We start from the raw sequence: 25,765 nt of genomic DNA, 5'->3' as shown, positions 1-25,765 counted from the left end.
CAAATCCATTAGGGAATGTGCCTTGGTCCCCTGTGCCCATATTGCCATGGCAGCCCCTCATATGCCTAACAGCTGGGTCAAGGTAAGCAAAGTCAAGTCCAAGCATGGGTCAGAGCCCCATTGATCTCCTGTAGGCCCATAGTCCCCACCATCCTTTGGATTCTCCAGGCCTCTTCATAGCCTGTGCTCCAGCCTACCCCACATGTACCTCTAGGGCTCAGGGTGAGACCAACCCCCATGTCTTCTTCAGAGACCAGGTATGGCTGGAAAAAAGCACTGCCCTGGGCAAGGCAGCTCCATGTGTCTCTAGCTCATTCTGCCCCTCACTCGTGACTCTGCCTGGCCATCATGCCAACACCCTGTGCTAGTCTGAGAGCCTGGGGAGGGGAGGAGCATGTGGGGCATAGCCTAAGAGAGGCAGGGCTGGTGCCAGAGCCAGAGGGAGGTGGGAGGGGTCCTTCTGTCACCTGCCCCTTGGGTCTGCTTCTTATAGGGATGTTCTGCTCATCAGAAGGGCTGTCCCAGCCATCAGGGCTCTGCCACTCAGCCCACTACTGCACAGGAGGTGCGGTGTCTCCCACCCCCCTCAAACACAAGGTATGTAACACTAGGCACGTGCCCCCAGACATGTGTCTTGAGTCCACCCTGAACAGTGACTTGTTTTATTTTAAAGCATTTGCCTTCTTGTGTGACATCTTGGGTTTGATGGCATGTGACAATAATAGCAGTAACATAAATAGAGCCTTTAGTTGGTACTGGGCAATGTTCATGTGTCACATACACATTGACTCAGCAGTCCTCGCAATGGCCCTGTGGGAGGCCCCAGGGTTACCCCACTTTAGACATGAAGAAACGGAGAAGCATGTGGAGTAATGGATGTTCTCAAAGCCACATGGTGAGAAGGTGACCATCAGTATATTAGATCATTATACTGTAGAGTAGGGTAGTGGAGAATCAGTTGTGTGGATGGACTCATGGACTCATGTTGGACAGACAGATGGACAGATGTGTATTGGTGTGTTAGCTGATTGTCTCTGATTCTCATTTTGTTACTGACTTGTGTTGTGACCTTGGACATACCTGCCCCTTACCCTAACTTCCATTTTAGAACATAGACTGCCCCAATCCTACATTGATGCCACAGAGAAGAGACAAGGTCAGGGAATGAGGAAGAGAGGGGGAGGAGGTCAATACTATATTTAGGAAGTAAGAAACACTTCCCAGACCTCCTAGTTCATCCTCCATAGGCCTTTGACTGACACAGTTGGAAGCACATAGTAATGGGATGATTTTGCATGTAATGCTCTTATTTGAGGTCTCCCCACCCCCAGGTGCCAGCAGAGGTGTTTGCAACCTGAGACCACAGCTCTAATATAAAGGCCTTTCTTCCTTCTCTCTGACTGACAGGTGGAGGCCCCAGGACTTTCTGGGAATGATATCTGCCCTCCCGGCTTCTTCTGCCCCAGGGGAACAGGCTCCCCAATGCCATGCCTGCCTGGGTCTTACTCCTCTGCCCCAGGCCTGGCCAGCGAGGACCAGTGCCAGCCGTGTCCTCCAGGGCACTACTGCAGCAACCCTGGGCTCTCCCATGTCCCAGAGGCAGAACTCTGCGATGCAGGGTGAGGGGGCCCTGACCCTGAACTCCTCAGGTGCAAAGAAGGAGGAGGGTCCCTAGGTCAGGCCTGATAGGGCCCCAAGTTACAGATCCCATGGTCTCTCCCCAGTCCCTGTAAGGAGCCTGAGCCAGGGTAACTGTCGCCTAGGATGTAGGCCTCTGATGTGTTGTCCCTTTGATATAGGACTGAACTGATCCCACCCTCCCAGCACTGACCTTCCAAGATCCAAGGAATGCCAGTGTGCCAGGACAGCCCTATGGTCCCACTAAGTCTCAGGGCAGCCTCCACACCCTCCACTACCAGGCCTTGGTCTTTTCCTCATTGGCCAATGGCCAACCTGTGTCTGAGATTCCTGACAGGTACATTTTCTCCTCACTGTTGAAAGGGCTGGAGACTGGCCACCAGTAAGAAGGAAGTCCTGTTCCATCGGTTCACAGGACAGAAAAATCTTGGAGAGGGAAGCCATGCTTATCCTGGAAAATGTCTGACACTTCCCAGAACTGTGCCTGAGCCCCTACTGTATAGTTTCCTATCACAGGGGCAGAGACATGTTTTAGAGTTGAGGACCAGAGGACCTCCTTCCATCCCAGGGATGACACTTGGCTGTGGCCATACTGAGCTTGTCCTCAGCACAACTCTGATAGCCTGGGGCTCCAAAGGCTACCCCTTTCTCTCACCTTTTGCTTGGCCAGGACCCCATCATCATGCTAGAAGTGGTTCAGCCACAATTCTTCATTTCCTCAGGTATATCTGCCTGGGAGGCAGTGCTGTGCCCTCACCTTCTGATGGAACCCATGGATACAGATGTCCTCCTGGCTTCCACTGTCCCTCAGGGGCTCACAGTGAGCAGCCCTGTGAACCTGGCACCTTCAGCCCATTGCCTGGGGCTGACACCTGCCTGCCTTGCCCAGGAGGCACCTACTGCCAAAATGTTGCTACCGTGGAGCCCACCACCTGCCCCAAAGGTAACGAATGCCCTCAGATCAGCCTCTTCCATCACTCTCAGGGGTAGAGGGACATTAGACATGACTGCAATGGACAGCGCACCTCAGGGTTCACTGTAGTTGGCGCCCCCGGCTCCCAAAGCTCGACTCTGTCCTGGCACTGAATGCTCGATGGCAAAACCTCAGCCCTCCCTGGCAGTCAGAGACTGCCAGGACAGTCTCTGACTTATAAAATGGGGCTAATTATGCTGCATAAGGAGGACACAGGGTGAAGGTTGCTGAGGACTGCCAGGGCCTCCCTCACACAGTCTGTGACCAGCCTCATATATTCATACCTCCCTATCACCGCAGGTTTCCAGGGTGCCCAGAAGGTAAGTGTGCATATTCTATGGAAGGAGGAACACAGATCTGAGAGGCTGGAAATTCTGGTCAGTCCCATCCTGATCCTAAGGTGCTGCTGTCCTTGGACAGCCACCACCTGTCTGCAGAGTGAAACCAGAGGATTTTGAGAACCCCACCCTGAAAGAGTTGAGTAAATGCCCCCAGAGAAGACTACAGCATGTCTCTTGTGAGACTCTTAACCAGGTTGCCTGTTGGAATGCTTCTAGGGCAGCTATTTCTTTTTTTTTTTTTTTTTTTTTTATTGTATAATGTCATTATTTATTTATTTATTTTTTTTTTATTTATTTATTTTTATATATGAAATTTATTGTCAAATTGGTTTCCATACAACACCCAGTGCTCATCCCAAAAGGTGCCCTCCTCAATACCCATCACCCACCCTCTCCTCCCTCCCACCCCCCATCAACCCTCAGTTTGCTCTCAGTTCTCAACAGTCTCTTATGCTTTGGCTCTCTCCCACTCTAACCTCTTTTTTTTCCTTCCCCTCCCCCATGGGTTCCTGTTAAGTTTCTCAGGATCCACATAAGAGTGAAACCATATTGGTATCTGTCTTTCTCGGTATGGCTTATTTCACTTAGCATCACACTCTCCAGTTCCATCCACGTTGCTACAAAAGGCCATATTTCATTTTTTCTCATTGCCACGTAGTATTCCATAGTGTATATAAACCACAATTTCTTTATCCATTCATCAGTTGATGGACATTTAGGCTCTTTCCATAATTTGGCTATTGTTGAGAGTGCTGCTATGAACATTGGGGTACAAGTGCCCCTATGCATCAGTACTCCTGTATCCCTTGGATAAATTCCTAACAGTGCTATTGCTGGGTCATAGGGTAGGTCTATTTTTAATTTTCTGAGGAACCTCCACACTGCTTTCCAGAGCGGCTGCACCAATTTGCATTCCCACCAACAGTGCAAGAGGGTTCCCGTTTCTCCACATCCTCTCCAGCATCTATAGTCTCCTGATTTGTTCATTTTGGCCACTCTGACTGGCGTGAGGTGATACCTGAGTGTGGTTTTGATTTGTATTTCCCTGATAAGGAGCGACGCTGAACATCTTTTCATGTGCCTGTTGGCCATCCGGATGTCTTCTTTAGAGAAGTGTCTATTCATGTTTTCTGCCCATTTCTTCACTGGGTTATTTGCTTTTCGGGTGTGGAATTTGGTGAGCTCTTTATAGATTTTGGATACTAGCCCTTTGTCCGATATGTCATTTGCAAATATCTTTTCCCATTCCGTTGGTTGCCTTTTAGTTTTGTTGGTTGTTTCCTTTGCTGTGCAGAAGCTTTTTATCTTCATAAGGTCCCAGTAATTCACTTTTGCTTTTAATTCCCTTGCCTTTGGGGATGTGTCGAGGAAGAGATTGCTACGGCTGAGGTCAGAGAGGTCTTTTCCTGCTTTCTCCTCGAAGGTTTTGATGGTTTCCTGTCTCACATTCAGGTCCTTTATCCATTTTGAGTTTATTTTTGTGAATGGTGTGAGAAAGTGGTCTAGTTTCAACCTTCTGCATGTTGCTGTCCAGTTCTCCCAGCACCATTTGTGAAAGAGACTGTCTTTTTTCCATTGGATGTTCTTTCCTGCTTTGTCAAAGATGAGTTGGCCATACGTTTGTGGGTCTAGTTCTGGGGTTTCTATTCTATTCCATTGGTCTATGTGTCTGTTTTGGTGCCAATACCATGCTGTCTTGATGATGACAGCTTTGTAGTAGAGGCTAAAGTCTGGGATTGTGATGCCTCCTGCTTTGGTCTTCTTCTTCAAAATTACTTTGGCTATTCGGGGCCTTTTGTGGTTCCATATGAATTTTAGGATTGCTTGTTCTAGTTTCGAGAAGAATGCTGGTGCAATTTTGATTGGGATTGCATTGAATGTGTAGATAGCTTTGGGTAGTATTGACATTTTGACAATATTTATTCTTCCAATCCATGAGCAGGGAATGTCTTTCCATTTCTTTAAATCTTCTTCAATTACCTTCATAAGCTTTCTATAGTTTTCAGCATACAGATCCTTTACATCTTTGGTTAGATTGATTCCTAGGTATTTTATGCTTCTTGGTGCAATTGTGAATGGGATCAGTTTCTTTACTTGTCTTTCTGTTGCTTCATTGTTAGTGTATAAGAATGCAACTGATTTCTGTACATTGATTTTGTATCCTGCAACTTTGCTGAATTCATGTATCAGTTCTAGCAGACTTTTGGTGGAGTCTATCGGATTTTCCATGTATAATATCATGTCATCTGCAAAAAGCGAAAGCTTGACTTCATCTTTGCCAATTTTGATGCCTTTGATTTCCTTTTGTTGTCTGATTGCTGATGCTAGAACTTCCAGCACTATGTTAAACAACAGCGGTGAGAGTGGGCATCCCTGTCGTGTTCCTGATCTCAGGGAAAAAGCTCTCAGTTTTTCCCCGTTGAGGATGATGTTAGCTGTGGGCTTTTCATAAATGGCTTTTATGATCTTTAAGTATGTTCCTTCTATCCCGACTTTCTCAAGGGTTTTTATTAAGAAAGGGTGCTGGATTTTGTCAAAGGCCTTTTCTGCATCGATTGACAGGATCATATGGTTTTTCTCTTTTTTTTTTGTTAATGTGATGTATCACGTTGATTGATTTGCGAATGTTGAACCAGCCCTGCATCCCAGGAATGAATCCCACTTGATCATGGTGAATAATTCCTTTTATATGCCGTTGAATTCGATTTGCTAGTATCTTATTGAGAATTTTTGCATCCATATTCATCAGGGATATTGGCCTGTAGTTCTCTTTTTTTACTGGGTCTCTGTCTGGTTTAGGAATCAAAGTAATACTGGCTTCATAGAATGAGTCTGGAAGTTTTCCTTCCCTTTCTATTTCTTGGAATAGCTTGAGAAGGATAGGTATTATCTCTGCTTTAAACGTCTGGTAGAACTCCCCTGGGAAGCCATCTGGTCCTGGACTCTTATTTGTTGGGAGATTTTTGATAACCGATTCAATTTCTTCGCTGGTGATGGGTCTGTTCAAGCTTTCTACTTCCTCCTGATTGAGTTTTGGAAGAGTGTGGGTGTTCAGGAATTTGTCCATTTCTTCCAGGTTGTCCAATTTGTTGGCATATAATTTTTCATAGTATTCCCTGATAATTGTTTGTATCTCTGAGGGATTGGTTGTAATAATTCCATTTTCATTCATGATTTTATCTATTTGGGTCATCTCCCTTTTCTTTTTGAGAAGCCTGGCTAGAGGTTTGTCAATTTTGTTTATTTTTTCAAAAAACCAACTCTTGGTTTCGTTTATCTGCTCTACAGTTTTTTTAGATTCTATATTGTTTATTTCTGCTCTGATCTTTATTATTTCTCTTCTTCTGCTGGGTTTAGGCTGCCTTTGCTGTTCTGCTTCTATTTCCTTTAGGTGTGCTGTTAGATTTTGTATTTGGGATTTTTCTTGTTTCTTGAGATAGGCCTGGATTGCAATGTATTTTCCTCTCAGGACTGCCTTCGCTGCGTCCCAAAGCGTTTGGATTGTTGTATTTTCATTTTCGTTTGTTTCCATATATTTTTTAATTTCTTCTCTAATTGCCTGGTTGACCCACTCATTCGTTAGTAGGGTGTTCTTTAACCTCCATGCTTTTGGAGGTTTTCCAGACGTTTTTCTGTGGTTGATTTCAAGCTTCATAGCATTGTGGTCTGAAAGTATGCATGGTATGATTTCAATTCTTGTAAACTTATGAAGGGCTGTTTTGTGACCCAGTATATGATCTATCTTGGAGAATGTTCCATGTGCACTCGAGAAGAAAGTATATTCTGTTGCTTTGGGATGCAGAGTTCTAAATATATCTGTCAAGTCCATCTGATCCAATGTCTCATTCAGGGCCCTTGTTTCTTTATTGACCGTGTGTCTAGATGATCTATCCATTTCTGTAAGTGGGGTGTTAAAGTCCCCTGCAATTACCACATTCTTCTCAATAAGGTTGCTTATGTTTATGAGTAATTGTTTTATATATTTGGGCGCTCTGGTATTCGGCGCATAGACATTTATAATTGTTAGCTCTTCCTGATGGATAGACCCTGTCACTATTATATAATGTCCTTCTTCATCTCTTGTTACAGCCTTTAATTTAAAGTCTAGCTTGTCTGATATAAGTATGGCTACTCCAGCTTTCTTTTGGCTTCCAGTAGCATGATAAATAGTTCTCCATCCCCTCACTCTCAATCTAAAGGTGTCCTCAGGTCTAAAATGAGTCTCTTGTAGACAGCAAATAGATGGGTCTTGTTTTTTTATCCATTCTGATACCCTATGTCTTTTGGTTGGCGCATTTAATCCATTTACATTCAGTGTTATTATAGAAAGATATGGGTTTAGAGTCATTGTGATGTCTGTATGTTTTATGCTTGTAGTGATGTCTCTGGTACTTTGTCTCACAGGGTCCCCCTTAGGATCTCTTGTAGGGCTGGTTTAGTGGTGACAAATTCCTTCAGTTTTTGTTTGTTTGGGAAGACCTTTATCTCTCCTTCTATTCTAAATGACAGACTTGCTGGATAAAGGATTCTCGGCTGCATATTTTTTCTGTCTAGCACCCTGAAAATCTCGTGCCAATTCTTTCTGGCCTGCCAAGTTTCAAAAGAGAGATCAGTCAAGAGTCTTATAGGTCTCCCTTTATATGTGAGGGCACGTTTACCCCTTGCTGCTTTCAGAATTTTCTCTTTATCCTTGTATTTTGCCAGTTTCACTATGATATGTCGTGCAGAAGATCGATTCAAGTTACGTCTGAAGGGAGTTCTCTGTGCCTCTTGGATTTCAATGCCTTTTTCCTTCCCCACTTCAGGGAAGTTCTCAGCTATTATTTCTTCAAGTACCCCTTCAGCACCTTTCCCTCTCTCTTCCTCCTCTGGGATACCAATTATGCGTAGATTATTTCTTTTTAGTGTATCACTTAGTTCTCTAATTTTCCGCTCATACTCCTGGATTTTTTTATCTCTCTTTTTCTCAGCTTCCTCTTTTTCCATAACTTTATCTTCTAGTTCACCTATTCTCTCCTCTGCCTCTTCAGTCCGAGCCGTGGTGGTTTCCATTTTGTTATGCATTTCGTTTAAAGCGTTTTTCAGCTCCTCGTGACTGTTCCTTAGTCCCTTGATCTCTGTAGCAAGAGATTCTCTGCTGTCAGCTATACTGTTTTCAAGCCCAGCGATTAATTTTATGACTATTATTCTAAATTCATTTTCTGTTATATTATTTAAATCCTTTTTGATCAGCTCATTAGCTGTTGTTATTTCCTGGAGATTCTTCTGAGGGGAATTCTTCCGCTTGGTCATTTTGGATAGCCCCTGGCGTGGTGAGGACCTGCAGGGCACTTCCCCTGTGCTGTGGTGTATAACTGGAGTTGGTGGGCGGAGCCGCAGTCAGACCTGATGTCTGCCCCCAGCCCACCGCTGGGGCCACAGTCAGACTGGTGCCTGCCTTCTCTTCCCCTCTCCTAGGGGCGGGATTCACTGTGGGGTGGGGTGGCCTGTCTGGGCTACTTGCACACTGCCAGGCTTGTGATGCTGGGGATCTGGCATCTTAGCTGGGGTGGGTAGGCAAGGTGCACAGGGGCAGGAGGGGCAGGCTTAGCTTGCTTCTCCTTAGGTGATCCACTTCAGGAGGGGCCCTGTGGCAGCAGGAGGGAGTCAGATCCGCTGCCGGAGGTTTGGCTCCGCAGAAGCGCAGAGTTGGGTGTTTGCGCGGAGCGAGCAAGTTCCCTGGCAGGAACTGGTTCTGTTTGGGATTTTGGCTGGGGGATGGGCGGGGGAGATGGCGCTGGCGAGCGCTTTTGTTCCCCACCAAACTGAGCTCTGTCGTCCGGGGGCTCAGCAGCTCTCCTTCCCTTTGTCCTCCAGCCTTCCCGCTTTCTGAGCAGAGCTGTTAGCTTATGACCTCCCAGACGCTAAGTCGCGCTTGCTGTCGGAACACAGTCCGTCAGGCCCCTCCGCTTTTTGCAAGCCAGACTCGGGGGCTCTGCTTGGCCGGCGAGCCGCCCCTCCGCCCCGGCTCCCTCCCGCCAGTCCGTGGAGCGCGCACCGCCTCGCCGCCCTTCCTACCCTCTTCCGTGGGCCTCTCGTCTGCGCTTGGCTCCGGCGACTCTGTTCTGCTAATCCTCTGGCGGTTTTCTGGGTTATTTAGGCAGGTGTAGGTGGAATCTAAGTGATCAGCAGGACGCGCGGTGAGCCCAGCGTCCTCCTACGCCGCCATCTGCCTTCTCCCTATCAGGGCAGCTATTTCTTGAGTGGGAATACTGAGGGGTTGTTTGAGGTACACATGACCCCACTTTCTCTAACACAAGAAACTCTCTCTCCCAGGCCTATCAAGCCAGACCAGACCTATTACTCATTCTTACTATGTAATGACTCCAGAAACCTCAGTGCTGACGTCCCCACGCACACATGCACATGCATGCCCACACACATGCACACAGGCACACCTCTGCTGCCTGCACAGACCCCTTAAAGCCCCCACCCTCCTAGCCTGGATTCTAACCCTCCCCGCCTTCTCCCACCACCTAGGCCAGCGTCCTCTTCCCTGTCCTTCAGCTGTGCTCTCTGCATCCCTCTCAGGGCTTCCCTCACTTCTCTGCCATAAATGATGAGGTTGTAAGGCCCAGGGAGTAGCTATGGGGTTGGGACACTTGGTGTCCACTTACTCATATCTTCCCCACAGGTCACTATTGCCCAGGAGGGACACCCTCTGCTCTTCCCTGCCCGGAGGGAACCCTGAACCTACGGGAAGGTGCTCTCTCCCCCAGGGCCTGTCAGTCCTGTCCTGCAGGAAGATACTGCCCTGGTGAGGGCAACGGGCAGACTGAGGGTAAGTACCAGCGACCCAGAAGAGCTATGTCCCAGCCCCACTGCAGAACTGCCCGCAGTGCACTTCTTGGCAGGGCCACAGCATACGTCTGGGTCTGGCTGCCTACCTCGCTGTGACCTCCTGCCACTTCCTCCCTTGGGCCCTGCTCCTCCCTCTCTCCCCCAAAAGTCCTCAGCCTTGTGGCCAAGAGCAGGTTCTTATTCTAGCTCTGAACTTAGTGCAGGTGTGACCTTGGACAAGTCACTTAACCCCTCTGACCTCTGTCTCCTCCCCTGTAAAATGGGGTGATAACTGTACCCACCTTCCACAGTTGCTATGGGGAGTGTGGTCCCTACAAACAGGAGCTCAGAACAGTGCCTAGTGCACAATAAGTGCCCACAGCTGTCATCTCCTATAGCTACACCTCACCCTAGATTCCAAGTGGAAGCCACCAGCTCAGGGCCATGGACACCATAGGTGCTCAGTAATCCCTTGTTTCCCTGACTTTTCCTTCCTCTTGCTTTAATTTCCATGATTCTCTGGGGTTTGGGATAGCAGGCAGGGACCAGGGAGGAGGCAAGAAAAGGGCCTTCCACAGCACAGGCAGCTGGTAAGGCTTCTGACGCTGCCCTAAAATTCTAGTCTTTCTGTATCCAAGGACCCTGCTCAGCTGGTTACTACTGTGAGGGGGGAGCTTCCAGCCCCACTCCCCAGAGAAACTCTGCCTTCCCCCTCAATGGACCCTGTCCCCGAGGCCACTACTGCCCCCAGGGGACTCTGTACCCTGTGCCCTGCCCGATGGGGACAACAAGGAGGAGCCCAGGTGAGCATCTGACTTGTACTTTCCCACCCCCTCCCAGCTGTGGGCCCCTCCTTCTTCAAAATCCCAGTGTTAGCACCGTAGACACAAACAGCACAACAGAAGCATCTGTTTGTCAGGGTTTCTGGGGCTCCCACTAGGGTGGACATGAGGCTGGGAGACAGGCCTGTGCCTAAGTGTGGATGTTAGGGCTTCTCACCCAGGACAAGGCCCACTCCTCCACCCTTTAGACCATGCCCAATGGAGGGCTTTGTCTGCAAAATGCAGGGCTGTTCTTTTGGCCAACCAAGGCAGAGATGCCCTAAGCGAGGCTTTGATCAGTGGCTACTTCATCCAACACATATTGTGCTAGGCACTGGGATGTGGCAGCAAGCCAAGCAGGGAAAATGTCCTGTCTTCAGGACTTGATATTCCAGCATGGGGACAGAGCCCATGAAGTTCAACCTCCTTATCCAGGTGGCACCTCCAAGGGGAGCTGCGGGCCCTGCCCAGCTGGCTCCTTCTGCCCTGGCCTGGGCCTTAGCTCTCCTATCAGCTCCTGTGTGGCTGGCTCTGAATGCCCCTGGGACCTCAGGACCTCCAGCCCCATGGCCGTCCTCTGTCCTCAGGTACTTCCCCAGGAGCTGCAGAAGGGAGCCCAGTCCCCAAGGCTTGGGAAACCAGGGGTCCCCACCCAGGATTCAGGCTGGAGCCCTCCAACTGTGGGCCTTAGGCCAGCTCTTGGTGCCTTGTAGGAGGGACCTCAACACTCCCATCTCCCAGGCCCCAGTTCTTTCTCCAACTGGCCCACCCAGCCTCCTGGCTTCCTGCACTCCAGTCACCATGACCTGAACCACCTAGAATGAAGGATAACTCCATGACCTTCCTGAGCCCCTGAGCACTCAGCCATACCCAACCTGGCTCTCAGAGGTGCCATTTTGTGTCCAATGCCCAGGGTCACTTCTGCCAACCAGGGTCTGCTTGGCCTGTCCTGTGCCACCAAGGGGAGTACCAGCCATCCCTAGGTTCAGACTCCTGCCTCCTGTGCCCACCTGGCTTTCACTGCCCGCATCCCGGCACCAGAATGCCCAGGCTCTGCCCAGCACATGCCTACTGCCCAGCCGGTATGCCCAGGAACCCTCAAGTCCCCATGCATCCCAGGCCTTTATCTTTCTCCCCGAAATGCTCATCTTCCTTCCTTCTTTCCTTCCTTCCTTCCTTCCTTCCTTCCTTCCTTCCTTCCTTCCATTCATTCAAACTCCGTGGAGTGCCTACTGCATGCCATTGCACTAGGAGTGCCAATGGGGAAGAGCACCTGCACAACTTCCATCCTCCCCTCACTCCTACCCATGCCCATCCTGACCGCCCCCCCATTTCTTTTCTTCTCTTCAGCATGACGCACCCATGCTCAATGTCCTGCCTCTTTCTTACACTCAGCCTGGGGACCCAGGGTGAGCACCTGGATCAGGATGATGGCAAACAGATGTCATAACCTGTGCCAGGTCTGGGCCAACAATCTGGGAGCAGCTTCCTGAGCACCACATGGAGAAGGGCTCTGTGGTGGTGTTGGGGTGCAGGAAGTGGAATCTGAAGATCAGAAGGCAATGTCCCAGTGACCATGAGTTCGCTCTCCTCAAGTCTGAGTCCAGTCACCCTGAACACACTGTGAATTAGCCCATGCTCACCCAAACGTTTGCATGCACATGTGAATACATACACTCATGCACAAGTATACATACACAGGCTCATAGTGCACACATACAAACTCACATGTGTGCACACATGTACAGATGCACACACAGTGTATGCAGACACATGCAAATTCACACACACAAATGCATACAAACATACATGTGTTGTCCCAGGCAGCCTGGCAGACAAGCACGTATCCACAAAAGTTCATAATCTTTGCCATGTCTTACATAAATTTGGGGAAAATCTTCCTGAAAATTTTAGGAGTTGTATGTTACCTTTGCAAGTATTTGATCCACAGTTAATGCATACATTTGTTCTTCCTTTCATATATATATTTAATGTTTATTTATTTTGAGAGAGAGAAAAAGAATGAGCACAAGCGGGGGAGGGGCAGAGAGAATGGGAGTGAGGATCCCAAGCAGGCTCCACACTGTCAGCGCAGAGCCCAATGCAGGGCTCAGTCTCATGAACCATGAGATCATGACCTGAGCTGAAATCAAGAGTCAGACGCTTAACCAACTGAGCCACCCAGACACCCCTACCTTTGTTCTTCTTGTGACTATGTTGTGAAAGGTATATGTACCCCTTTCAAATGAGTGACCTCTTACCCCAGAATATTTACAACATTTCAAGTTCAAAGAACTTGGCCTTTTGTCCCCACAATTACAGGTTGTATTAGTCACACACACACACACACACACACACACACACACACACACAGGAAGTACAGGTGCCCTCTGGGAAGCACTGTTCACCTGGCTACCCAGACCCTCAGCCCAATCTTGCTGAAGTCCTGACTCTCTTTAACCTTCCCTAAGTAAACTCACACCTTTCAGCTTCTTACTTCTGTTGGTCAGGAATTTTTTTTCAGTATATCCAGCTGCTCTCTTCAAACTTTTTCCCTGCTGGGGGACTTCTCTTATTTTCCATCCCAGGTGTATACTGGGGTGCGCCTGACACAAAGCACCACAGCCCACATACACAAGACAATGCTGAGGTCAGCAAAGCCAGAGGATGGCCTCCAGGCCACTACAAGGGCCACTGATGTAGTGGGGTTGGGGGGTGACCCAGGTTAGAGAGAAGAGAACCACAACCGAGCAGGCCAGGCAGTAAGGCACTGTGGAGGTGGTGGCTAGGAGGGGAAGGCAGCTCCCAAGAGAGATGTACTTAGTATGGACTGACTGGTTCCAGCTCAGTCCCAGAGAGCCCAGTGTCTGATACAGAGAAGGCAACTCCCTGAGCCCATTGGCTAGATTAATAGCCCCTCACCCTCAAATAAGCTTCACTGCTATCTGGAAATTCTTCCCTAGGGAGTTACTCTTTTTAAGAGGACAATAATCCTAGGGGGAGAGACTAAAGTCACAGCCATTTCAGCACTTTGAAGACTCTGAGAAAGCAAGGAGAAAAACTCAACACCATGGGGACTGTGGGATACTGACAGGTGGGGGGCCCAGTCACTAATTACTCCAGGTGTGGAGGAGGTGGGTCCACAGACCCTCATGTAACCTGAGCCCTCAGCTGCCCATCTTCACCAGCTACCCTACCCTCTCCAGGAACGTGGTCCCCTCTTCCATGTCCTCCAGGGACCTTCACTCCCCAAGATGCATCAGGCCTCCGGGAAGAGGGTGACTGCTCCGTCTGTCCCCCCGGTAACTACTGCAGGTCAGTGATAGTCCACGGTTATTCACCTCCTGTGCTGCCATCAAATTCTATCCTCTGGGTGAAAAGACCCACTGGGCCCCCTGGCCTTCCTCAAGGCCCCCACGCTATTTGTGGGGCAGTTAAAGTGTGAGGGGCCAGGGCCAGCTGTAAGACTATAGCCCCACCTGGCCACACAGGTCTGAACAGGGAGTCAAACCCGACAATTAGGTGAAGAGAGCCAGGACAATGGGCACAGACCTAGATTTTCTTTAAAAAATAATAAATACATTCAAATTGAGCGAGGGTCAGTATGAAATGAACATAGCTCTGCTCAGTCCTGCCTAAAAACATGGGGAATTTCCTTATAGGCAAAATTCTATGTGCCTGTAGGTAATACACATACACTCAGGGGAAAAGATGAACAATCCTTCCTTTTACCTCTATCTCTGAATTTTCCACAATGTGAATAGCTTTTATAATCATTAGGGCTAGAAAGACAATAAATGGTACCCATAAACAGAATAATCAGAGAGCAGGCCTCAGGATGCCCAAATTCTGCCTGAATGTCCTATACTTACTTGTTATGTATGTAATTTGTGCAATGGGGACATTCTCCCTGTAGCAGGAGAAGCCACTGGAAGAACTCTGTACTTGGGATTCAGAGACTCACAACCTCCAGGGCTGGATAAGGGTTCCCCAGTCTCCCCTGAGGCCTTGGAGACAGTCCTAGCCTCTCAAAGTGGCCCTCGGCCCAAATCTCCCAGAGTAGCCAGACTAAAGGAAAGCACACTGGGGATATCTGATCCAGAGGAAGCTCCCAGCTTTCTCTGAAAGCATGTAACTCCCAATTTCCTGAGACTGGAAAGAAGGGTTTTCGAAAGAAGAGCTGCTCCATTTCATGCAGAGGTGAACCTGCTTCAGAGCAGATTGTTTTCTCCTGAAAAGTGAAAGTGGAGAGTTCCTCAGATGCTCTTTCTGGAGGATCATCTCCCTATACTCAGGAAGTTCGTCCTTTGATCTAGCCTGCACTCTGCTGAAGAGTTGGAGATCAGACTGGTGGCTGTCAAAGCTCAGGCCTCGGGACCTGGCAGGCCCCAGGCACTCACTGGGGGCAATGCAGGAAGCAGCTAGAACACCTGCCAGTCTTCTCCCTCCTCACTCCACAGTGAATGTGACAAGGCCACAAAAATCCTCCAGGGGGAACTTGTCCTGCTGTCGCAGCCCTGGGTCCTCGTCTTTATCCACTGGGCTCCACAAACTCAGTGGAGAAGAGACACCCAGGAATCCATCTTTTCCTGAAGGATGTGCAGAGGTTCTTCGAACCCTGCACTGGGCCCAGCACCCCTGGGTCTGACCCTCGTGCCCTGTTTTGTTGCTGAATGAAGTATCACATCCTGTTTCTATCATATACGTGGGTATAGTCATGTGTTGTCCTGGGGCAGAGGTCAGAAGCATTTCACACTCTGGGTCAGCATGAAACTGTCTGAAACAAGGGCCTGGGTCTCCTCTGGTTCTGGGGCACTGGGCTCGGATCACCCCTTCTACCCTGATCTCACTCTTCTCCCCCTCTCTGTACTGTTAGAGGTGGACAGGTGTGGGGGAAATGTCCTGCTGGTTATTACTGCCCCCCTGGGTCCTCCGAACTGATAACACAAGGTCCCAGGGAGTCTCAGACCTCGTGTCCCCAAGGACAGCTGTGTGCCAAGCAGTGCCCACCAGGTAACAACCCATTTCTTTTCCTTGGGGTGTGAAAGAGGCAGAGAACAAGGTTGCTTAGCTGTCACCACCAGACCCACTCAGGGAAAGGATTTTTTTTTTTTAGCCAAAAACAAATTCTAAAAATAGTTGACACCCACACCTGCCTATCTCAGTCAGCAGAGCATGCATGCAACTCTTGATTTCAGGGTCATGAGTTCAAGCCCCATGTTGGTCATAGAGGTTACTTTAAAAAATCATAAAAAGTAGTGGACCCCATTGTTATACATCTAATATGTATCTGCATATGCATGTGTATGTAATTGCATACATCATATGTATGTCATATGATAGGCACCTAATGTAATTCAGATGGTTAGTGATTTGACAAACATCTTATGTGGAGCCAGGACTGGCATCCAGGCCTCTCAACTCCTGGGCCAGTAGAATCCCCCAGGCCACCCCTGGATACATGCTGTTGCCAACCTGCCATGGTGGAGCAGCCTCCCTGCCTTCCACAAGATCTGGTGTGACCCCATGTGCTCCAGGTTTTTACTGCCCAGAGGGCAGTGGAGAACCCACCTTGTGTCCACCTCACACCATGGCGGCTGCCCCCGGAGCCAAGCAGCGAGAGGAATGTGGGCCTTGCCCTGCTGGGCGCTGGTGCAAAGCTGGTGAGATACCTTTACCAGGAGTGCACTGGTCGTGAGAAGGGCAGAGGGAGGCCCGCTGGGCAGGAAGAGAGGACAGAAAGTGATCACAACCTTTGCTCTCCAGGGGACCCGGCCACCCACCCCTGCCCTGCCGGCCACTACTGCCCTGGAGGGAGTGAGACCAGCCCAGGAACCCCTCAGGCCTGCCCTGAACACACCTATCTGCCTGCAGAAGGAGGCCAGAGTCTGGCAGAGTGCCTCCCCTGCCCTCCTGGATACCTCTGTGTATCCCCAGGTGAGAGGCTACCTGTAGGCCAGAGACTGAGACCTCTGTGGAGGAGAGATAAGAGGCCATCAGGGGTCCCATGGCCATGCCTGCTGTTTTTGCCCCCAGGTCTCTCCTCCCTTGAAAGCCGCCTTTGTCCTCCAGGCTACTGGTGTCCAGGTGATCAGGGTGCCTTTCTCTGCCCACCTGGCACCTTCCGGACAAAACCAGGGGCATCATCAAAAGAAGACTGTGAGCTCTGTCCCCCTGGCCACTACTGCCCCCAGGCCGAGCTGAGGGATCATGCAAATGTGTTTGTGATCCCCTGCAGAGCTGGATTTGAATGCCCTGCAGGTGAGACTGCCTGGCCTGTCCCTCCCTCCCCAGCCACTGCTCCCATCCCTTGTACTCTCACCCCCGAGGCTTAGGCCAGGTGCTCAGGCAAGTCTTATCAGCGCGTCATGCAGGCAAGGCATGGCCACCTGCTTGTCCTAGCAAGCTGTTTGCCCAGCCCCCCATGGCCCACTCAGTCTTGGTTGGATCTGTGCCACCTGGATACCCTCAAGACCAAGGTGCACTGGTCTGTTCCTGTCTCCCTCAGGTGCTGTGGCTGAGGTCACTTGTAGAGCTGGCTCTTACTGCGAGACCCAGACAGGGATCCCCCCACTTTGTCCTGGGGGCTATGCCTGCCCTGCTGGCTCCTCCACCTACACTGGCCCAGGGCAGCTGTGAGTACCCTCCCCTGCCTGTGTGTCTCAGCCTCAGGGATCTCCAGAGAAGAGTCAAACCCCTGAGTCCCAAAGGATTCAGGACCCCAAGACAAGTACTGGGCAACCCTTTGCTTGGACTTCCCAGCTACAGTGTTCACATGCCTCAGTCCCTGCCTCTGGCCTTAAAAAGGAAGGGAGGGTGAGGAAGCAAATCCCACTGAGATGCCCTTCATTAGTTTCCAGGGCCATTTTGTGTGGGGCAGCCAGATTTAGCAAATAAAAATACAGGAAAACCCAGTTGAGTATGAATTTTAAGTAAACAACAAATTTCTAGTATAAGTATGGCCCATGCAATATGTGAGAGTACTTATACTCATTGTTTATTCATTGTTAATTACCACTGTTTATCTGAAATTCAAATACGACTGGATGCACTGTATTTCATTTGGCAACCCCAATCCTGTGTCCAGGACTGACACTCCCAGCACTCCCACTGTGTCCCCCCATCCAGAGCCAGTCAGATTTGTTCCACTCATTCCTTTGCCCAGGGTGAAGTGGGCAGGGAGCACAGGTCTGGCCACTGCCCAATGACCTGGCCAATGGATGTGGCTCCCTCCTCCAGGAAGACACCTGGACCTACTTAGTCCTCACTGGACACAAAGCCCAGCCCATGACCCCCTGTCTGGGATAATATCAGAGCTGCCCCTCCCCCAGGCAGCTTAAGGGTTAAGCATGGGGAATGTCGATGGGGGAGTTGAGGGGAACCCTGCTAGCGAGATGAGAGCCAATAGCACACACAGCCCCTTATCAACATGAAACTAGAGTCTTGGGCTCTGTGTCTCTGTGCAGCTGTTTGTTTCCCTATTACTGTCCCCTGGGCAGTGCCCATCCACGCGAGTGCCCTGGGGGCTCCGAGGCACTGAACAGGAGTGGCCTCAGGGTCTCAGAGGAGACTTGCTGCCACCTCTGTGAAGCAGGCACCTACCGCAGCCTGGCTCTGGATGCCCAAGCCTGCCAGCCCTGCCCCCCTGGATTCAGCTGCCACCAGGGTGAGTTTGGGAAGCCTGGATGTGAGCAAGAGAGGGGGGCTGGGGCCTCGAGTCAGAATTGGGCAGAGCCCGGTGAGGAAGATGCAGGTGGCAGGTAGGGAGGACCCACAGAACCCCTGGGAGCAGGCAGAGGAACAGGGGCTAGTTTTTCTCAGCTAGACCAGCCACCTGATGAGAAAGACCCAAGAACATGGGGAGGACACAGGTGAAGGAAGATTCAGAGAAAGTAGGTACCACAACTGTCTTGATGTTAGTTTTTAAAAGACCTAAAAATTACAGACTGTACATCACATCGTACAAATTAGCATACTGGAGCGAGTGGTCCAAGTGCTCTGAAAAACAGGACAACCACTGCCCAGTGTGTCAGCAATGCTGGGCATTCTGCTCTGTTTGCTAGAGGGATGGAAGTGCATTCTGTGGTGCCCCAAAAGTCAAGGAGGACTGTTTTCGGCGGGGGGGGGGGGGGTAGATACAATAAAGCACAGAGCCTCCACTGTCCTCCCTACAATCTAGATCTGCCCTCAACAGTATTTGCTTTGCTATCTCCCTCCCACTTTCCACCCCACCCATACCCCAAGTTCATTCTTCCCCTGGACTCTGCCATTTCTTAGTCCCCACCTGAGCTGGAGTCCATGGCTCAGAATTTCCCCTCCATTTCCCTCCAGGAACAGAGAGTTACCAGAGCCAGCCATGCCCAGTGGGGCATTACTGTCCAGCCAAGACTCACAGCCCCAGGCCCTGCCCCTCAGGAACCTTTGGAAACAGCAGCCAGGCAGGGGCAGTTGGAGAGTGCCTGCCATGCCCCGCAGGCACCTTCAGTGCCCATCCTGGCCAGGTCGGCTGCCTCCCCTGTGGGAGCTCTTCTTTCTCTCCACCTGGTGAGTCTCCACCCATGCCCACTCTCTAACTGGCTAATTGCCCTGGTCTCCAGATATGGGTCCCAAATACACCATTTCTCCTGTCCCCTGAAGTTTTGAGGGTCAGCAGTGTAAGCTTTCAGAAAACCACATTATCACCAAATATGGTTGTTCTACAAAAGCTGAAGTAAGTGAGAGAATGGGTGACCCTGTGACTCTCACTGTCCCAGTGTGGTGTGTGTACGTGGATAAAATAAGTCTGTGCAAAGACTTCAACAAGCAAGTGAATGAATGTGAGGGAACAAGCTCAGAGAGGTCAAGCAACTTGCCCCAGATGATTCGGCTAATGGAGGAGCCAGGACCCTGGGCTGAGACTGGCCAGTTGGTTCCAATGCTGCTGCATGTGCTTAAAGGTAGGGGCAGCCACATCCAGCTCTCTCAAGCCGACCCTTGTCTTAGCATCTATGTGGCAGGATCAGGCCCAGAGACATAAGCACAGCACTCAACCGTGGCCACTGGCTCCTTGCTGATACCTGTCACCTTTCCTCATTTCACATAGGTGGTCTTCACATGGTTTTTGTGTGTGAACCACTTGTGCATGATCCATAGTACAAGCAGGATAAGTAACCAGATAATCCAATAGCAGGAAATTAAGGTCATCAGAATCATATATATTTAGCCTCAGGGCTGACCCCAGATCTCCACAGATGCCAGGTACCATTGGTACCATTGTAAGTGCCGCCCTAATACCAATCCTCATACCAACTCTATTAAATAGGTGCAGTTACTATCATTCTTGTTTTGCAAACATGTCAACTAAACTGCAGAGAGTTTAAATAACTTGCCCACAGTCAGGTAGTGGCAGAACCAGGATTTGAACCCAGTCTAGCTGACTCCCACATTCCTACTCTTAACCACCATGCTATTCCACTTTCAAATGGTGTGATTTGAGGTTTCCAGGGATTCTACCATCACTTCTTGTCTCTGGGATTCTATCTCCTAGGTGACAGAGCCCTGAATCCAGTGATCCCTCAGGACCTGGAGATCAGGGGCTGAGTGAAGCAAGTCCCAGTGGTTGTGTTGTCCAAATTGCATTTCATTGGCTTCTACATAGCAATCTAGTACAGCCTGTTTCTTTAGTTATTGAGAAATATATTTTAACTGGTTTATCTTGGAGTGATCATGATGGGATTAGAGTTACACCTTCTATGGGCATGTGATTATAATTTTTGCGGTAGAGATGACCTTTAGGTCACACTACTTAAATTTTTTTCAGGCTGAAGTTATTGCAGCTGTTCTCTGTGACATAGAACCCTGGGGCTATCTTAGTCTTCTTAGGCTGCCATAGCAAAATACACAGAGTTGGTGACTTAAATAAAATTTTATTTTCTCACAGTTCCAGAATTAGGAGTCCAAGATTAAGGTTTTGGCAGATTTGGCTTCTTTTGAGGTCTCTCTTCTTGGTTTTCAGACCTCTCTTTCTGTGTCCTCACATGGCCTTTCCTCTGTATGCAAGCATCCCTAGTATCTCTCTTGTGTGTCCAAATTTCCTCTTCCTATAAATATGCCACCCTATGGCTGCATTTTAACGTAATCACCTTTTAAAGGCCCCATCCCCAAGTACAGTCACATTCTGAGATACTGGGAGTTCAGACTTCAGCATAAGAATTTGGGGGGACACAACTGAGTACATAACAGGGGCCTTGATCACCTCTAGGTCGAATATTGGAGTAAGCCAACATTCTCTTCAGGCTTATGTTCTGATTAACCTTCTCAACTTCTACAAGAGGAAGTCTTACTCCAGTTAATATATTCTCCCCTTTTATTTTCTAAAAGTTGTGTTTCTTTATCACATAAGGTATGAGTTAGGAATCAATATTCATTTTCCCGAAACAAATATTCAATTGGAATAGGACCTTTATTGTCTACGGCCATACCACCCCAAACGCGCCCTATCTCATCAGATCTTGGAAGCTAAGCTGGGTCAGGCCTGGTTACTACTTGGAAGGGAATGACACATTTATTGAAAGATCATTCATGTTTGTCATTAATCAGACATCCCATATACATGTGGGTTTGTTTGGGAATCTCTATTCTGTTCCAGTGGTCTTTTATCCTATCCTTATATAAATATGGTAAACTTTGATATCAATAGTCTATGTCTTCCAACTCTGTTCTTTTTAAGACTGTCTTAGCTCTTGTAGCCTTTGATTTCCATATAATCAGATCATATCCACAGAGGTACTTGCTGGAATTTCTATTGGGTTGCATAGAAACAACAAATCCTTTGGGAGAGAAATGACATCTTTATTATCTTCAGTTTTCTAGTCCTTGAACATGGCTTAGCTTTCCTTTTATTTATGTCTCCTTTACTCTTCTAAGATTTTTATTTCATTTTTATTTCTCGGTAGGGAATTTTTTTTTAACAAATTGAAGTTTGTGGCAACCCTGCGTTGAGAAAATCTATTGGTGCCATTTTTCCAACAGTGTTTGCTCACTTTGTATCTCTGGGTCACATTTTGCTAATTCTCTCAATATTTCAAGATTTTTAATTAATATTATATTTGTTATGATCTGTGATCAGTGATTATGACCTGCTGAAAGCTCAGATTATGATTAGCATATTTTAGCAATAAAATATTTTTAATTAGGGCATATACTGTATATACATTTTTTAGACAATGCTAGTGACACTTAATAGACTACAGTATAGTATAAACATAACATTTTTTAGAGAAAGAGAAACAGAGCATGAGCTGGCAGAGGAGCAGGGGGAGGGAAGAGGGAGAGAGAGAGAGAGCGAGAGAGAGAGAGCATCTTAAGCAGTCTCCACATTGAGCACAGATCCCAACAAGGGGCTCAATCTCACGACCCTGGGATCATGACCTGAGCCAAAATCAAGAGTCAGATGTTTAACTGACTGAGCCATCCAGGCACCCCTGAACATAACTTTTATATGCACTGGGAAACCAAAAAATACATTTGAATTGCTTTATTGCAATATTTGCTTTATTGCAGTGGTCTAGAACAGAACCCACATTATCTCCAAGATATGCCTGAAGTTAACATATTTTGAGGTTTTTGTAAATGCTATTAGGTTTTTCAAATTTCATCTTCCAGTGTGTTATTTGTCTAAAATTTCTTTTTTCAGCTTATCCTTGAAACGTATTTTAGCTAAACAGAGAATTATAGCTTGATAGTTGTTTTCTTTTAGCATTTCCAAAATAGACTTCCATGGCCTCTGTCTTTCATTATTTTTGTTGAGAAGTGTCACATAAGTCTCATATTTGCTTTTAGGAGGTAAAAATCCTTTTCTCTGGTGCTTCTAAGATTTCTTCATTATCTTTCATTTTTTAGGAATATAACTACAGTTCTCTTCCTATAGCTTTTCTTTGTATTTATCTTCTTTGAATTTCTTTAGCACTTCTTGTATCTGTGTTTTGGGCACTTCATCAATGTGTGAAATTCTTGGCCATTATAGTTTTAACATTTTTCCTGGTCTACGCTCTTCTTTCCTTTTGGACTCTCCAATTACACATATGTTATCACTTTTTACCACACACATGTCTCTTGCACCTTTTTCTGCATTTCTCATCTTTCATTTTCTTTCTGAGATCCAGTCTGATAGTTTTTTCAGATCTATATCCCACTTCATTAATTTTGTCTTCAGCTCCATACAATATGCTATTAAGTGCATCTATCAATATTTTATTTTATTTTATTTTTTGCTATTGAATCTTTCAAATCTGGAATTTATAGTCTTTTATATTTCCCTGTTGAAATTCTCCTTTAATCTTGTCCTTTGATTTATCAAACATACTTATAACAGTTTAAAGTACATTTTGCGTCTTAAAACTCCAATATTTGGACCTCTTGAGAGCTTGTAGCTATCAACTAGCGTTTTTTGTTGTTCTCTCTCTCTCCTTTGATTTCTTAAAAATTCTTTTTTCTCATGCCTATTTTTTTTTGTTTCTTTTGTTTTGTTTTTTTTAAATTGCTGCATATTGTGAGTGAAAACTATAGAGAAAATCTGAAATTCTGGATGTTGTGACATTCCTCCATAGAAGATTACTTTCATTCTGGAAAGCATTTACAGTAGGAATAAATCATTTCACTTCATCAGGGATTCAGAAAATCAGGGCTAGGTTCCAGGTTTTGATAAAGTTGGTTTCCTTACAGTCAGTCCACACTAGGGTGTAGCCCTTCAGTGGCCCAAACTGAAAGCCTATGATGTTTACCAGAGATCCTTATTCTTGGTGGGCCCAATTTTTGTCCCCTTAGCCTTATGAGACATCCTAAAGCTATGCTCATCTCAGCTTCTTAATGGTACCTTTGAAGTGGTAAATGCCTTTCAGGAAAACGGGGTGCCAAATGTGGGGCGCACCCCTCTGGATTTTCATTCTCTCCAAAATTGTTTTCCCCTTAAGTTCCCAGTTAAGTTCTTCATTCCTTCAAACAGATGTTTTCCATATTTTTTCTGACCTTTCTAGTTATATGTCATAGGAAGATACTCTGCCATTGTCAAAGGTAGAAAAAATCTTGTAAGTATATGCACTTTTGTAAACTGCCATTTTCCCTTTGGGGATGAGGTAGGGGCTTTTTAGTTAACTTATTTTAGAGGTTAGCTCACAAATGCCAAGTTCCAATTATTGTTGTTAGTGCCACAAAGACACTATGGAAGATATGAAGACAAATAAAATAGGAAGAAAGAAAATATATAAGAAATTGGCAGAAGCATCAAGTGCCACAAGAAAGAAAAAAACAAGGAAGGCTGGATAGTTCAAAATGGGAAGAACTGAAGGATCAGGGAAACTTATGGGAAAGATTGTATTTAAACAGGAACTTGAGAATGAGTAAAATCTTGTTGAGTTGAGATTGCTGGGGAAAGATATTAAACAATGATTCTTTTAATATAGATCCATGATTATTTCTATAGTCATAGATGCCAGGCCAAGAGTTTTTCAAAATAATGTTTATTTAGGAAATTAATGTGAAGCAATGCAAAAGCAGAGTAACCCATATTCAACAAAGGACAAGCTCTCACAACTGCTCCCATTGAGTCACTCCTTCACCCAAGAAGTCCCCAAGGCTCTCCTGTGGAACTACAGGTCCCACAAAACCAAGTGGAAGCCCAGTTGGACAATGAGACACGAAAGACTCCTGGACCCGATCTGAGAGTGCCCAGGGTGTCAGCAGGGACCTGGTCCAAATGAGCCAAAGAACATACTAAAGTTCAGGATATTAGAGAGGGCTTGACCATCTATAACCTCACTGGTGAGAGTTCTCTGTGTCACTTCAGAATTGAGTAATTCCCTTCCTTCTCTACAGTATAAACAATTATTTCTCTTGTCAGTGGTCCCTAAATTAATTTGGGGAAAGAATATGACAAAGTCCACACACACAAAAAAAGTCAACTTTCAATCCATTCAACAAGTTCTGCTGAGGGCCTTTGGGCTACTATGCACAGTGTATGAGTGATTATCTTCAGGAAGTTGACATGTGCTAAACTTTAAATGAGTTTTTCATTCTTCCTGAGCAGATGACAGTCCCAACAGGGGCAAACAAGCTGGATTTGCAAAGAACCCTAGTCAGCTACAAGGTCCCAATCTCTACCTCTCTCCCAAATTGTTCTCCCAGAAGAACATTCACCTAGACTCCTTTGGTCTCCCATATAAAATATGAACTTCCCCACTCATCACTTTATCCTCTGCTGAGAATCCCTGTTCTCTTGGCTCTGTCTATCCAATCTAGACCATCCTTCAAATTCCTTCAGAGACCTTCAGTCTCTCCAGCTCCCTCTCTTTCTATTGTCTAGAGACAGAGGCCCGTGCTAGTCCTTCAGAACAGGCCCACAAGGCTTTGTGTAGTGGAGAATAGGAACAACACTTTCCATGAGGTGTCAAGTGCTTTCAATAATATCAGTAATTTGCAGCCCCAGCTACACATTAAAGCACTCAAGGGCCTTTTGGAAAAGTAGATGTTCTGGCTTCACTTCAGAGGTTTTTATTAAATTTGCCTAAAGGGAACTTGGACATCCATGTTTTTTAAAGCTTCTCAGATGAATCTAATTAAAAGTCAGGGCTGAGAATCATTGACTTAGAAGATTTCATTCAATCCCCACAAAGACTCCTAAGGTCAGACTCTGGCAAATGTGGGTATCTGATCTCCCTAACCCTAACCCTAACCCTAACTCTAACCCTAATCAGGTACCTGACTGTGGACAGGGAAAGAGAGCTTGCTCATATCATGGTTCACTGTTAGGCACCTGTGATGGGCCATAGGGCTTCTCTATCTCCAGGTGCCTCCCACTGCACGTGTCGGGGCCTTAACAGGGTCTTCCAGAAGTCAGATGGTTCCTGCATCTGCCAGGCAGGACATGAGTCCTACAGCAGGAGGGGCCTGGAAAGTGAGGAGAGCGACAGTGATGAGGACTGTCAGCCCCAGGTAACACCTCACTCAGCCTTAGGAAAGGAAGGCTTGAGGAGAGTGAGGAGAGGTAGCATTTATGGGTCCCTCTGCATGCCAGCCGCTTTTCATTGTCTGTTGGGTTAATGTGTAGTCATTTGTGCTGGATGGATTACCTCCTATACAAATGAGAACACTTTAGAAAGCTCGCATGATAAGACATATTTCTCCTTATCATAGACCCA

General features: G+C 47.4%; 1 protein-coding gene across 1 annotated transcript in view; it reads left to right on the top strand.

Moving 5' to 3' along the window:
* The window catches only part of LOC147584915 (uncharacterized), a 73,319-nt gene that overhangs the window by 22,016 nt on the left and 25,538 nt on the right, over positions 1–25,765 (top strand). The window contains exons 24-39 of the mRNA XM_086715677.1: positions 494–597; positions 1,408–1,619; positions 2,361–2,581; positions 9,626–9,772; positions 10,410–10,574; positions 11,028–11,179; positions 11,506–11,674; positions 13,799–13,907; positions 15,469–15,605; positions 16,130–16,255; positions 16,359–16,529; positions 16,629–16,853; positions 17,101–17,227; positions 18,059–18,258; positions 18,924–19,136; positions 25,414–25,559. Of these exons, the coding sequence (XP_086571803.1) occupies positions 494–597; positions 1,408–1,619; positions 2,361–2,581; positions 9,626–9,772; positions 10,410–10,574; positions 11,028–11,179; positions 11,506–11,674; positions 13,799–13,907; positions 15,469–15,605; positions 16,130–16,255; positions 16,359–16,529; positions 16,629–16,853; positions 17,101–17,227; positions 18,059–18,258; positions 18,924–19,136; positions 25,414–25,559 (2,624 nt within the window). The remainder of the gene's footprint in view (positions 1–493; positions 598–1,407; positions 1,620–2,360; positions 2,582–9,625; positions 9,773–10,409; positions 10,575–11,027; positions 11,180–11,505; positions 11,675–13,798; positions 13,908–15,468; positions 15,606–16,129; positions 16,256–16,358; positions 16,530–16,628; positions 16,854–17,100; positions 17,228–18,058; positions 18,259–18,923; positions 19,137–25,413; positions 25,560–25,765) is intronic.

This window comes from Puma concolor, chromosome A1 (assembly GCF_028749965.1).
Source record: "Puma concolor isolate L17-30 chromosome A1, mPumCon1.1.hap2, whole genome shotgun sequence".
In the NCBI taxonomy this organism is placed as follows: domain Eukaryota; kingdom Metazoa; phylum Chordata; class Mammalia; order Carnivora; family Felidae; genus Puma; species Puma concolor.
Note: the sequence above shows the minus strand (reverse complement) of the source record. Positions and strands in the feature narration are given on the sequence as shown.